Below are 12,882 nucleotides of genomic sequence, written 5' to 3'. Positions count from 1 at the left end.
GTGCTCAGGGACCGCAGATTTCTACAGCTTGATACACTCACCGACGTTTTGGTATCGTGTTTCTTCATCTTCCAGATGCTGTCACTACAAAAAAATGTCAAACTCACTAAACTTAATAAAGAATTCCCAAATCATAAATGTGTTCCTTTTAATCTAGCTTTTAAAATAAACCCTGGAATGCAACCTCTGGTCCCCATCACAGGGACCAGTAGTGACCTGTAATGGAAATGGGTGTGACGTTTAAACCCATCATAACTCCATGTCATATATCCTCCTCTATGTCTATTTTAACATTTATTTCTTTAATTTTTATATCTCAATATCATTACATATTTTCTTGTTTAAAAAAAAAACAGAAACACAAGTTGACTGAATCCAAAGTGTTGAACCTCATAACATTGTTAAATAATCAAGATTAAACTATCTGTCCAAAATAATAGAGATCATTGAGTAAGATCCTACATCTCCAGAGTTTCATGACTTTTGGTGTTCTTTAGATCAGTCACTGCAGACACAGCCCAGACAAACTGGAAGCTTCATGTTGCTTCACCTCACCGCCCGAATCAGGGTCTAATGCTGCATTTTGTTTTTCACATTTACAGTCTGTCAAACTTTTTCAAAAACTAAAACTAAAAAATGAGGGAAAGTGGAGGCAGGAGAAGCAGGTCCGAGTGTCAGGTGAACTGAACTTCAGGTAAGAAGTGATGACCTGCAGTCTGTCTGGGTCAGATATAAAACAAGTTTAGGTGGAGATTATTTTCGTTGTGCTGACTTTTTACCGTCAGTTACAATAACTCGTACTGCGTGCTAACTAGCATGATGGAGTTTCTATACAGCTGGGTGGTGCTGTGATGTTACTGACTGTGAACTTTATTTTATTCATAAAGGTTAGTTAGTAAAGTTGCCAACCGTCCTGTAAAAACGGAATCGTCTCGCATTCAGAGAAAATATTACACGTTTGGTATTGAGCTGAAAAGAAACAGTTTCATTCAGCTAGAATGGAAAAACACACAAAGCTGGATTTATTCTTTGTCTTTGCTGCACAGCTGCCTCTTCTTCTCTCATCCTCTCCCCTCCCTCTCCTGTTGCTGCTTCAATCATGAAACTGATCAATGATCAGCTGATCGTCTCTCTTGTTTGTTTATCTCCCACTTTGTGCCGAAAGAGGAAACCAGCGGATGTCACGCTAAACAACAACAGCACGTTTAAGCTTGATCAGCTGTTGTTAGAATTTATTTAATATTAATTTCTAATATCAGCTGATGTTTGCTGGAGCCACAGCTGTAAAGCTGCTGGTCATGATGTCGGTTTGAATATGTGGTGAGAGGGAAACATGAAGATGAAACCAGGAGATGTCCTTAGGGGAGACCGGGGATAGTTGTAACGTGGGTCAGTTGTAACACTTCCAATTTCTCCAATCAGGGCTAAGTTTCAAATGATGTGACTCATCCTGTGCATGCCCAACTCAGTTCTGCTATCACACGTGAAAAATCAGCACATTTTGTCAAACACAGACAATTTAACATGAAAAAAAGTAATTTGTATGCCAAAAAGTAAGTTTTTCTACTTTATTTCAATTTCTAATAGCATTATCTGCTTTGCAGTTAAACTCATCAAACTTGAATTATGTTATTTGTATGTCTATGGGGATATATTCTGTGTAGGTCTTTAGTGCTAATGTTTTAGCCATTGGCTGTAATGTTAGCTAGTTCACGGCTATAGGAGTCTGGGTCAGTTGTAACAATAATGCAGATGTTACAACTTACCACACTATTACTTTAACTTATATTAAACAAGTTGGGGCAACGACACCAGCAGAGAGAGCTTCACTGGTCGCTTTTGTATATGCGGTTAATGCCATTGGCAACACAATTCCTCCACTGTTTGTGTTCCCACACATACATTATGCAGACCACTGTGTCAGAGATGGACCAGTAGGAAGTACTGGTAGTGGAAATAAATCAGGATGAGTGCAAGAAACAGATTTCCTCATCTTTCTGAAGCACTTTGCAAACCACACCAAGGTAAGCCAGGATAAAAAGTAATGGAATTGCGATGCTGGTGAACAACTACATTTTTTCAGCTTCATTGTTATGTTCAAAATTGGTGCAAGAGTTGTAGGTTATAATGCCCACTGAGCCAATGAGGCCAAACTCAAGGAAGACCAACCAAAATTAATGAAATATTCAGTTGCAGAAAATTCCATAATATGTCTTTTTTGGGGGGTTGGAATATGTTCAAAAGCTAGATTTCTGCATTCTGTCACACACACACAGCTACATAAATGGATGTAAGTGCATTCATGTGTTGAATAAACAAAGATTACATGTTAATGTTTTGTTAGTACCCTTATTTCATTATGTTACATTTTACCCCAGGATGTGTTACAACTAACCCAGACTATGGGGTTAATTGTAACATTTCACTCTTTGTGTTTGAGGCCATACCATGCAATGGGTAATTGTGCTGCAGAGAAAATAGCTGCACTATTTAATAGCAGAGACATGTAAATACTTTGCATTACATTTTGAATCCACTACCTTAAAAGAGCTTCAAATTATAGACAGAAATGTCAAAAATGTTACAACTATCCCCGGTCTCCCCTACTGGATCATCAGAGCTGTGATGGAGAAACAGGTTTACCTTTTAGGTGACATGAATGAGTTGAAGGGAAGTTATGAACTGTTTCTGAGAAACAAATAACACCAGGATCCTTTTCTATGTAGCTGACAGCTGGTAACTGTGCAGGGGCGGGGCACAAAGAAATACTTTTCTTTCTGATTCTCATTTAAAATGTCTCGCTTTTATTAAATAATTATCTGAATCTTACAACCAAAGTTTTTATCTGATGTAAAATGTATAGAAATCATACATATACCAACAAGACTGTGCATCACTGTCACAGCAGCGTTTGTTTTCATTCAAAGGCTTTATGGCTTTTCCTATAAATACCTGGGGGGCCGGTCTCTAGTCAAAATGCCCATTTATGTCCCAGTCCAGCCCTGGCCGCAGCCAAAGCACTGAGCGGGCTCCGTCCATGAATGTGCTGCAGCGGGTTTTGAATCCAACAACGAAGCTGTGCTGCTGGTGATACATGATACAAGAATGCATGACTCTGTAGTGCCGACTTCCAATGTACCGGGTTGGCATGAATTATGTTTTTGTTTTTTCCTCTTGCGAAAACTTAGACAGGATTGTAATTCCTGCCAAAAAAGCAATTTCCGACATTTTCCAAAATTTTGATTGGCGACATTTAAACGATCGTAAATTACAAATGTTTAAAGCCAGAAACAATATTTTTGTCACAGGTAGAAACTGCAATCAGTTTTTTTTTTTGCAAAGCAACTTTTATGTTATTAATGAATGTATATATTTACATTCAACTCATTGACATGAAAAGATTTATTTTCCAAAAGAGATCGGACCAAGAGGGCAGCAAAAATTGCAAAGACATAAAACAAAAATTAACATAACAATAATTTCAGAATATTTTAAGTGGTCAAAAAGGCTGAATCAAATATAACGTAGAACACAGTATGTAAAATAACGCCGAGTCGTAAAGATACCCGCAAAACAGGCCATTTCTTTATTTTATATGTAACACCTTCGTAAACCCTGCTGACTGCAGATTATTTTGTAATCTGAGCAAACATAAAAAACACACCGAAACACCGGAAGTCATTCTTTGGCACAACACCGGTCACGACCCCTCTCGGTGATTTTGATTGGCTCTAAGTGGTCCGTTGAAGATGTGGAGTCTGCGCAGTAGTCACAGCGCCGAAATTCAAATTTGAACAGAAGCTGTTTGGTACAAAGAGAGAAGCTGGAGTCGCGCAGTTGTAGTAGTTTTACTTCAAACTGCAGTCGAGTTGTTAGAAAGTAACCAGAATGGATCCGTTTACTGAGGTGAGTCACAGAAAAACTTTACTAATCAGCCAACAACGGAAGAAGCTGCGTTAAAGTGACTGGATAGTGCACAGCTAACGTAGAAACCAAATGTTATAATGGTAGTGCTCAGAGAGCACGGGGCATTAGCTTGTTTGTTATTAGCTTTAGACGTTGACGTTTTTAACACGGCTGAAGAAAACATGTCACGTGTTTCTTTGGTCAAAACGACTACATGAGCCACAAAAGTATCTCATTTTAATGTCAGTATGTATGTGGCTGGAACAAGTCAACAAGTATTTCGCTCCTGAATGATCGTTATATTTAAGCGCTCCTTAACCTTCTAGCGTCCACATATGTGGACATCACATTTTGGGTTATTTAGACCAAAATACTCAATTTTGCGCTACAAGGGCCTGATGTCCACTTACGAGGACATTATATGCTACTGTTCTATCAAAACTTTAAACGAATATCCTCATGTGACTCTCATTTTTCTTAAAAACAAAAATAAGGTTAAAAAAACCCTGGTAATTCTTTGTTTTTACATTCATCGGGCCCCAATGTGACCAAATATCAAAGTGAAATTAAAAATGCTGCCGTGGAAGAGTTCGGGTCTTAGGAGGTCAAACAACGCCCCAGTCGTTAAACTCGCTGAGTGTCCGTAGCTGCGTCCAGCAGTCGGACCTGTTGGGCGTCAGTTTCTTTCTTTTCTGTTATTTTCACTCATGTCGGTGCTGCCAGCTAACTAACCGACATGAATCAGGTCTGATGTCATTAGAGTTTAAACCGCAGGCGTACAGGAGCGTGCGTCATTCTTCAGCAATGCTTTTCGTCAGCGCCTGCAGAGCTGATGTAGGGTGTCGTACGTGTCGGGACTTGCACAGCAGAATAGAATTAGGCCTTTAGTGCAATTGTTCATGGACAACGAGGTTATGGGTGCATTCCCGTTAAATATGCAGCAATTAAAATATGAATAGTAAGACAGCAGAATGAAACAAACAGGAGAAATGTAAGCGCAGTGTTAGAAACACGAGGGAAAGCAAACACGTTCTTATTATCTTTGGTTACTTCGTGTTTCTTTGGATGCCTTCACATGTTTCAGGAGTTATCAGCTCTGACAGCTAAAACTAAGAAACATTAGAATCTGACAGTGAGGGAAATATTTGTAACAGTAGTCAAAGAGAACAGTGAGAGCCCAAAGCTATAGGAGACTATTAAACCGTTTATATGAGGTGTAAACACTTGTAAATGATCTTTGATGCAGAAACTGTATCTGTGAGCGGCATCATCCCTTTAGATGCAGCAGCGTTGCCATAAATCCCTCTGTGCACCTGGCTTTAGTTTGTAATTTAGCTTGACTCTGTTTCGCTAAAGCAGTTGAACACTACAGAGGTGATGTTTTATTAACAACCCAACTCTACCAAACTAGAAACTGTTGGAGCGAACTCGAGCTCGCAGAGAGAACCTCCAGAAGAAACTCGCAGAAAGAACCAATGCAGCGAACAGACAGGTGGTGAAAAGGCCTCGAGAGCCACTGACTGACACAAACATTGTGATCAGCGAGTCTCTTATTGATAAAGGTATGAGCCCCTTTAGTGTTTTGGCACTTTAACCTCTGAGCTGCAGCTGTCTTGTGTTTGCTTAAATCTCTTTATTGTTTTCAGTGCCCCAGACGTCCACAAAGCCATCTCCCTCGAAGCGCAAGTGCTCTGGAGAAAATGTCCAACCTGCAGCTGATGAAGAGAACCAGGAGCCGGTGATGCCACAAGCTCCTCTTCTCTCAGATCCTCCCACAGACAAAAAGCCCCCGGTGGGTCCAGCCAGCATCCGGCCTTTCTCCTCCTCGGAGAAGACTTCAGGAAAGCCTGTTCTGCAGTCTCAGGCAGTGCAGCTGAAAGCGGAACGCCCAGAACCCGACAAGGTGGCTGTCTGCACTGCTCTTGTTCCTCCAAGCAGAACAGAAGCACAGATAGGAGCCGCCAATCCAGCTCCTCAGAGTAACACAGAGGATCCAGCTCCATCTGCTGCTGGCATGAAATCGCGCTTAAAAAACCTGGCAGAGCAGAGGAAGTGCTGGAACACTGACGGTAACAGTTTCCTGCTGTTTAATTTACATAGAATGAGTTTAAATTTACAGGAAGTTATTAACAAGACTTCAGGAGGGGGGGGGGGGACAAAATGATCAGAAATAAATAAAAATTAGTCTGAGACAAAAGATCTCCATCCTGAGATAACAGCTGAGGGAATCTACATGAAATCGGCTCAACCAAGAAATGTGTGTGAATTTCTGTCTATGTAGAAAGTCCCAGATGTGGGATTTTTGATCATTTCTCACAGTTGCTGTAGTTTCAGAAACAGATCGTGCTGAGTGTCAGACTGATGGTACAGTGAGTCGGTCTTATGGCAGGTTTTAGTGACTGTGTGTAATCTAGTTTTAAAAATGCGATAATGGCAGTAATATCGTATCATAGGTCAGGTATTGTGTTGTCTGGTGATCCCCACTTCTACAAGCAGACAACAGGAGGTTGAAATGCTTTCTGATGCTGTCTATTTTAAAGAAATCTCTCTTATATGTAATGTAGAACTATATAACACTGTTGGCTCTCTTATACGTGATTCTTTTGGTTACAGTTACAGTTTATGACACCAAGAAGCATTCAGAAAAACAGATGTTCCATCTTCGTCCTCAGATGAGCTCTAATCCTGAAATTCCAGATAACGTCTGTTTTTTACGTGTGAATAAACGTGTAAAAGTGAAATAGTTTCTCCCTTTTCAGATGCTTGTGATGTACCTTCAGACTGTATTCCTGTATCCACGATAAAGAGACCGTTTGATGCCCAACCAGCTGCCAGTCCCTCTGTCTCCTCAGAAATTTCCCTTGGGAGGAGAGGCAGACTGGCCAACCTGGCTGCAACCATTGGTTCCTGGGAGGATGATCTCAGCCATGCTAAAACCCCCAAAGAGAAAGCAAAGGAGACGCTCGCTGCTTCGTCTAGTCCCAGATTTACAGTCAGAGGTGCTGCGGCTTCCAGCACTAAACCCAGCGTTTCGGTGACCAGTTCAACCGTGAGGAGCAAGTGCACGGGCATCTCCAAGCAGGTATTCATTTTTTATCTTGTGCATAATCGCTTCACTATTCAAATTTTAGCTTTTCCTGCAAGGTTTCCTGGGTCACTAGAAATATATCTCCTGTATAAATAAACTGGCTTTCCATCTGTTTATTTTTCAGCAGGCTGCGTTTTCTCCAAGCCTTCAAAAAGCCGACTTGGTATCCAGTCCTCAGAAGTGCTCCAACCAGGGCGCGACAGTGTCCTCTATTCATCAGAAGACCTCGGTTGAGGAACCGGCCCTCTTACCTAGTCAGCAGAAGGCCAGCTCCTCCATGTCAGCGCTTCAAAGTCCCCAAAAACATCAGGCCCTGTCCAAAGGCCCAAATGTCTCCTGCAGTCCCCAGAAGCTGGAGCTTTGCGCCAAGCCCAGCTCATATGACCTTCCAGCCTCGAGGGAAAAGGTTACTACAGGAGCTTTTGGTGAGTTGGACTGGAAAGCTGGTTATGATGAAAATTGCTCAGTGGCAGTGTCTGCATGTTTTGATATGGCCAGTTTCTTATAGCACATCAGCCGATTCTATTCACTTGTGTACCAGGGGCACCTTCCTACATTGTCATTTAATTGTCTGCTCAAATCAGTGTTGACACAGACCCATTAGTTGATTCTATCCTCCACAAGTTAGAGTGATTTTTACCATCTCAAATAGGAGTGAAATCTTTGCGGGAGCGCATCAACCAGAGCTCACCTGCTCGAGTCGGAGTACAGACCAGCGCTGCCTCTGTGAGTCCAAACACCAGGTCGGTACAGGAGAGACTCAGAGCTGCCCAGGCTACAAACACAACCACCGCTGACATCACTATGAGGCAGAAACTGGTAGGTTGATGTCATTCTTGGTGCTGCAGTTATGTTTTTCGCCCTTATCCGAATAGCAGAATGGCACATTCTAATATCAAGCCTGCTCGTTTCAGGAGCGTGAGAGTGAGCTGGCTCAAATTTGCAGTCGCTTCCAGCAGAGGAGCAAAATGTGGAAGGACAAAGAAGGAGGAGCGGACACTAAGGTTGGACAGGAAGCATCAGGCACACACAGAGTAAATAAAGTCTCCCAGCATTCACCCCAGTGGATTTTTCAAATGACGTACTTTTCAGGAAGAGGTCGTAAAGCCTGTTGAGAGAGAAGTGATCTCATCTGAGCCGCCGGATGAATTCCCTGCACCATGTAAGAAATCTGACGCAGGCGGCGAGTGCGCTCCTTCAGGTATTGCATGACAGTCCCGAACAGAGCCCGAGTACTCGGACTACTGGTAAAGTGAAGCTATCAGTTATCTGGTGTCGGGCAGATTATAATATGGCATATTGTTTTTAGTCACAGTGCAATGACTGCTGTGTGTTTTGTCACCATCGGTGGTTCTGTTGGACCCTCAGCAGTGATTCAGTTTAACTTCAGATTTTGAGTTTAGGATGTTGGTACAGCTCTACACAACAAAACAAACCATACTTCCTGATGACAATCTCAAGACTTCTAACATGGGTTTAAATAAACAGCAGGTCGTCAGCTGAGCTCCCCTCCAGTGTTGACCTCCAGCCCCCTGAAAGTGGCTGTTCACACTACAGATAAGTTGACTGAAGAGACCCCAGAGGAGAAAAGAGAAGAAAACGTGGATCAGTCTGTCAATTCTACCGTCATCAACGAGCTGTTTGGAGATCTAGAACAGAGTGAAGATCCCAGCGGTGATGAGGAAGATGCTTTAAACATCTCCTCGATGTCCCTCCTCACTCCACTGGCAGAGACTGTGGCCGCTGTGGTAAACAGTCCAGAAAAAAGAATGATGGTGAGCACCGACGAGTCCTCGTCCATGGAAATGCAGCGGTAATTGTTCAGTGATAATATTTTCTTCATGACTTGTGCAGACATCCACTCCAGCCAACTCTTTCATTATGAAGAGCACAACTCCCGACGATGTCGCCATAGCCAAAAGCTTCCAGACCTCCTCAGATGGAGATGGTGCAAGTGTCTCAAGTGAGGACCACAAGCTTCCCTACAGGTAAGTGTTTCCTCCGTGCAGTGCTGAGATGCTTCAGAGCCGTCTGTTTTCACCGTCTCACTGAATGTTTGTTGCTGTGTGCAAGTATCGATGCATACAGGTCAACCAGGGTGAAGAACACCGAGAGGCCCAGTGTGAAGCAGGTTATTGTGAGAAAAGAAGACGTTTCTAAGAGAGCCGAGGAGCCCCGAGCATCCAGCCTGTTCAGTGTCAAACAGAAGATAAAGGTTTACATTAAACTTGTTCCATATAGGATTTCAACTGGTAATAAACTACAGTCTGATCTTACACACAAATCTACCTTTTGTGTAGATTCTGACAAATGAAATCAACCTGCAGCAGACGGTTATCTATCAAGCCAGCCAGGCACTCAACTGCTGCACAGATGAAGAACACGGGAAAGGCTCGCAGGTGGAGGCTGAGGCAGAGAGGCTGCTGCTGGTGGCAAGTAAGCACATCTCTAATGTTTCCTTAGTCAGCTCAAGGTTGTTCACATAGCACGATCACAGAGTCTTGAGTAAAGGAACACAAATAAAAATACACATAGTGCTAATATTTAGTTTCCTGTATAAAATGTGAAAGCATTGCACAGACCTACCCTGTGTCGATGTTAGAGTTCCACATGTCGGTGTTTAGAAGATTAACGAGGGACATGGTTTGGCCCAAAGATATGACTTTGTTTACGTTTGATGGCCTCAGGCGAAAAGAGAGAAGCACTGAAGGTGGAGCTGGACCAGCTGAAAGGAAATCCAGGAGGAAGGAAAGAGGGGCCTGCAGCCCCGCAGCCAATGGCCTCCAAAGGCTGCATCACCCTGCAGGAGCTACGCCTGCCTCTCAAGGCAGACTTTGTCTGTTCCACTGCCAATAAACCAGGTACACGATCCATAACTCTACAGTTCTCCATGTTCTCCATTAGACCACATCTCAAATGAGTGCTTTTATTAAACTGTTATTTGTCAGTTTTAAGAATCTTCAGTCAGAGTGAAATCCCACAATTTCACACTAATGTTGTCATGCTGTTTGTTTCCATTATTTCAGAGTCTACCAAACATTCATTTTTCATCATGATCAGGGCGGGAGCAGAGAACATTGTGGCCACGCCTTTAGCCACGACACACCGTGGCCTGAGTGGCGACACCCTCACCTTCCCCACCAAGTTCACTATGTGAGTCAGAAGCAGTTAGTGGAGGCACTGTTGGCCTTCAGTCACACCGCTGTGGTCACTCATCATTTCAGCACGTCGCCTCTGTTGTTAAACACTATTAACTAAACATAATCAATTTATTTACTGATTGCTGAGGAGAATCTTTGACTTTCAGATCTGACGTTGACAGTGGCTTTGACATCAGTGTAGAAGTATACTGTCTGGTACGTGTCCTCGTTCTGCAAGTACTAACGCTGTATTTCTGTGACACCGTCTGTTCATAGTCTTCTGCAAGTTTCTGTTTTGCAGTGTTACTGATGGTGCACAGTGCTGTTCCCTTTCAGGTGCAGAAACGGGAAATCTGCAGTGACAAGAAGAAGAAAACCAACAAGTCGAAGGTAATTCCTGTTTTATTTTACGTTTGTTGTTTGCTGTTGGGATATGCTTTTAGAGTGTGTGGCTGTTCTCACTTTACTCTTTAAAACAAATGTAATATTTCTTCATCTTCCTAGGCTATCACTCCAAAGAAGTTCCTTGCCATCACTGTAAGTATTTAAAAAAAACTAAAACTTTAAAGGAAAAATGAGAAAAAAGCTCCTTTTTTCCACATGTTAATTAATTTATTCTTCTCCTGCAGAAGACGACACAGACACCAGGTATGTGACACTAAGGTTTATACAAACTGTGCTGTGAAGACTATTATGTAACAAAGTGTAAAAGATACAGAGTGATGGTCTCAATATAAGCTTCAAGGAGAAATGAGCTTTATTAGGTCAAATAAATGTACTGGATGAATCAGTGATCTGTTGTTCTCACACTGTGGATTCTGTTCATTTGGGCCGTTTTAAACAGGAGAAACATTTCAATACTCTTCCAGGTGACGTCTTTAGTCACAGTGTGACAGCTTTTGTGTGGAAAGTTGTATCTGAGCAAAACCAAATACAGATGTTTAGCTATAATGCATGTCTGAAAAAAACAAATGAGCCAGATGGAGCCAGAGTGGGTACACATCACCAGTGTTTTCAAGTCAATATATTTCTAAAGATTCTTTTGACATGAAATTCTCACTAGATGTCAGTAATGAGGCACCTTTTTATAGGAACCAGCTGAGACGCATTTGCACCCAGTAGCAGGGTTTCTAATTACTGACAGATGTCTGGGGGTGTGTCCATGCCTTTTTGCACCTTCCTTTTTTCATGTGTTCAGTACTTTCCCCCTGTGTCACTTGTCATTATTAAGCATAATGTATGTTGTTGCAGTTGTGGCCAGTCCTGGAGGCCCCAATGCGGTTCGCACCAGTAACTTTGCTCTGATTGGAGCATACAAGCTCACCCTGGCTTCAATTGGGAAGACCCAGTTTCCTTTGGAGAAGGTATGAAAGCCCCGAGTTCATAGTCCATGTATATCTGTCTCCATTCACACTGTTACATCCATGGCAGTAACATCCTCATGCATCTGTAAACTCAGTAATTATGTCAGCCTATGTATGTAACCATGACACACACACACACAGTGTTTCCATGTCCATATTCACCTGTAGACTGCACCACTGTTTTTCTCCCACATGTACTGAAATCGAATGATTGTCATTTCTTATTTTCCCAGTAAAATATAAAGAAATGTGCAGTGGCTCATGACTTTTGCATAGTGCTGTATGAAGTGTTAGCCTTCCATTCAGTCTGCCTGCTCTGGGTCATAGGTGCCATTCCTGTGCCCTTTGGAGGGCCACATCTACCTTAAGATGCACTGTGAAGTGGGCTCAAAGGTGGAGGAAAGGGGCTTCCTGGTGAGTATGGCTCATGAGGCTGATGCTGGCCTTAATGTGCTGCTGCTACAACTATTCTTGAAGTCTAATCATCTGTCTTTGTTTTTTCTTACCACAGACGATGTTTGAAGATGTTAGTGGGTTTGGAGCTTGGCACAGACGATGGTGCGTCCTGTCAGGATACTGCATCTCCTACTGGACTTACCCAGACGACGAAAAGAGAAAGGTAACAATGCTGCGAGCCAGCAAGCAAGTTTGTCTGTTACTCTACATTCACGTGCTGACTAATATGTGACTGCTCTAAACCTGCAGTAACAACTGAAAAACATTAAATAGACGGTGCCAAAGTTTAAAGCTTTAAGAATAAAATGTAAGCAAAGACTGAACAGGGTTGTTCTACATCTCGTAGAATCCCATTGGTCGCATCAATCTGTCCAACTGCACAAGTAAGGCAGTGGAGCCAGCCAGCAGAGAGTTCTGTGCCCGACCCAACACGTTTGAGCTCATCACCATCAGACCACGGAGAGACGATGACAGAGAAACGCTTGTCAGCCAGTGCCAGAACACCACGTGTGTCACTAGGTACGTTTCCACCATATGGACAGGTACTTACTCCTGAAGAGTGGCTTGATGACAGTCAACATACTCTGCTTGTTTTCCTGTGCAGAAATTGGCTGAGTGCTGACACCAAGGAGGAGAGAAATCTGTGGATGAAGAAGCTGAACCAGATTCTGGTGGACCTGCGGATGTGGCAGCCAGATGCCTGTAACAGACCGCTGCCCAACTAATCCCTTTGTATTCTTTGGACTGCTGATGATGCATGGCTTACTAAGTGCAATATACTATCATACCAGTTGGATATTTGAGTAGGATCATTGATCACAGGAGGTGAAATAAACATCCGACACATGCTAGAACAGGTTTTTCTGCATTGACGTGGGTGTTGGGTTTTTATATATCTGATGCATAAGCCTGGTTTGATGTGCTTTGG

The 12,882-nt window shown here is 42.7% G+C and overlaps 1 protein-coding gene across 3 annotated transcripts; it reads left to right on the top strand.

The window, feature by feature from the left end:
- The first annotated feature begins 3,761 nt into the window (after positions 1-3,761).
- On the top strand, positions 3,762-12,824 carry anln (anillin, actin binding protein). 3 transcript variants are annotated; one of them, XM_085445947.1, is made up of 23 exons: positions 3,762-3,906; positions 5,318-5,468; positions 5,553-5,975; positions 6,666-6,988; positions 7,122-7,419; positions 7,647-7,813; positions 7,909-7,998; positions 8,087-8,195; positions 8,483-8,769; positions 8,849-8,982; positions 9,068-9,209; positions 9,295-9,430; positions 9,682-9,855; positions 10,021-10,147; positions 10,302-10,350; positions 10,471-10,524; positions 10,639-10,671; positions 10,764-10,782; positions 11,386-11,498; positions 11,826-11,912; positions 12,010-12,117; positions 12,301-12,473; positions 12,559-12,824. In XM_085445947.1, exons 1-23 carry the CDS (start codon positions 3,889-3,891, stop codon positions 12,677-12,679), a joined length of 3,336 nt encoding a protein of 1,111 aa, XP_085302073.1. In that variant the 5' UTR covers positions 3,762-3,888; the 3' UTR covers positions 12,680-12,824. The 3 variants fall into 3 exon arrangements, with proteins under 3 accessions (XP_085302073.1, XP_085302074.1, XP_085302072.1); XM_085445948.1 differs by having other exon boundaries at positions 7,119-7,419; positions 8,486-8,769; XM_085445946.1 differs by having other exon boundaries at positions 3,763-3,906; positions 7,119-7,419.
- Positions 12,825-12,882: the final 58 nt, after the last annotated feature.

Source organism: Copadichromis virginalis, linkage group LG22, assembly GCF_057382275.1.
Source record: "Copadichromis virginalis isolate Kocher_CV1m ecotype Utaka linkage group LG22, C_Virginalis_male_GT1.1, whole genome shotgun sequence".
NCBI classification, from domain to species: domain Eukaryota; kingdom Metazoa; phylum Chordata; class Actinopteri; order Cichliformes; family Cichlidae; genus Copadichromis; species Copadichromis virginalis.
This window is presented reverse-complemented; position numbering and strand designations above follow the sequence as displayed.

Excerpts from the sequence above, each read along its gene's own strand:
- anln (XM_085445946.1), top strand. Across the intron at positions 7,814-7,908 it reads TCACTATGAGGCAGAAACTG|GAGCGTGAGAGTGAGCTGGC; the intron begins GTAGGTTGATGT and ends TGCTCGTTTCAG. Across the intron at positions 12,118-12,300 it reads CAGACGACGAAAAGAGAAAG|AATCCCATTGGTCGCATCAA; the intron begins GTAACAATGCTG and ends TACATCTCGTAG.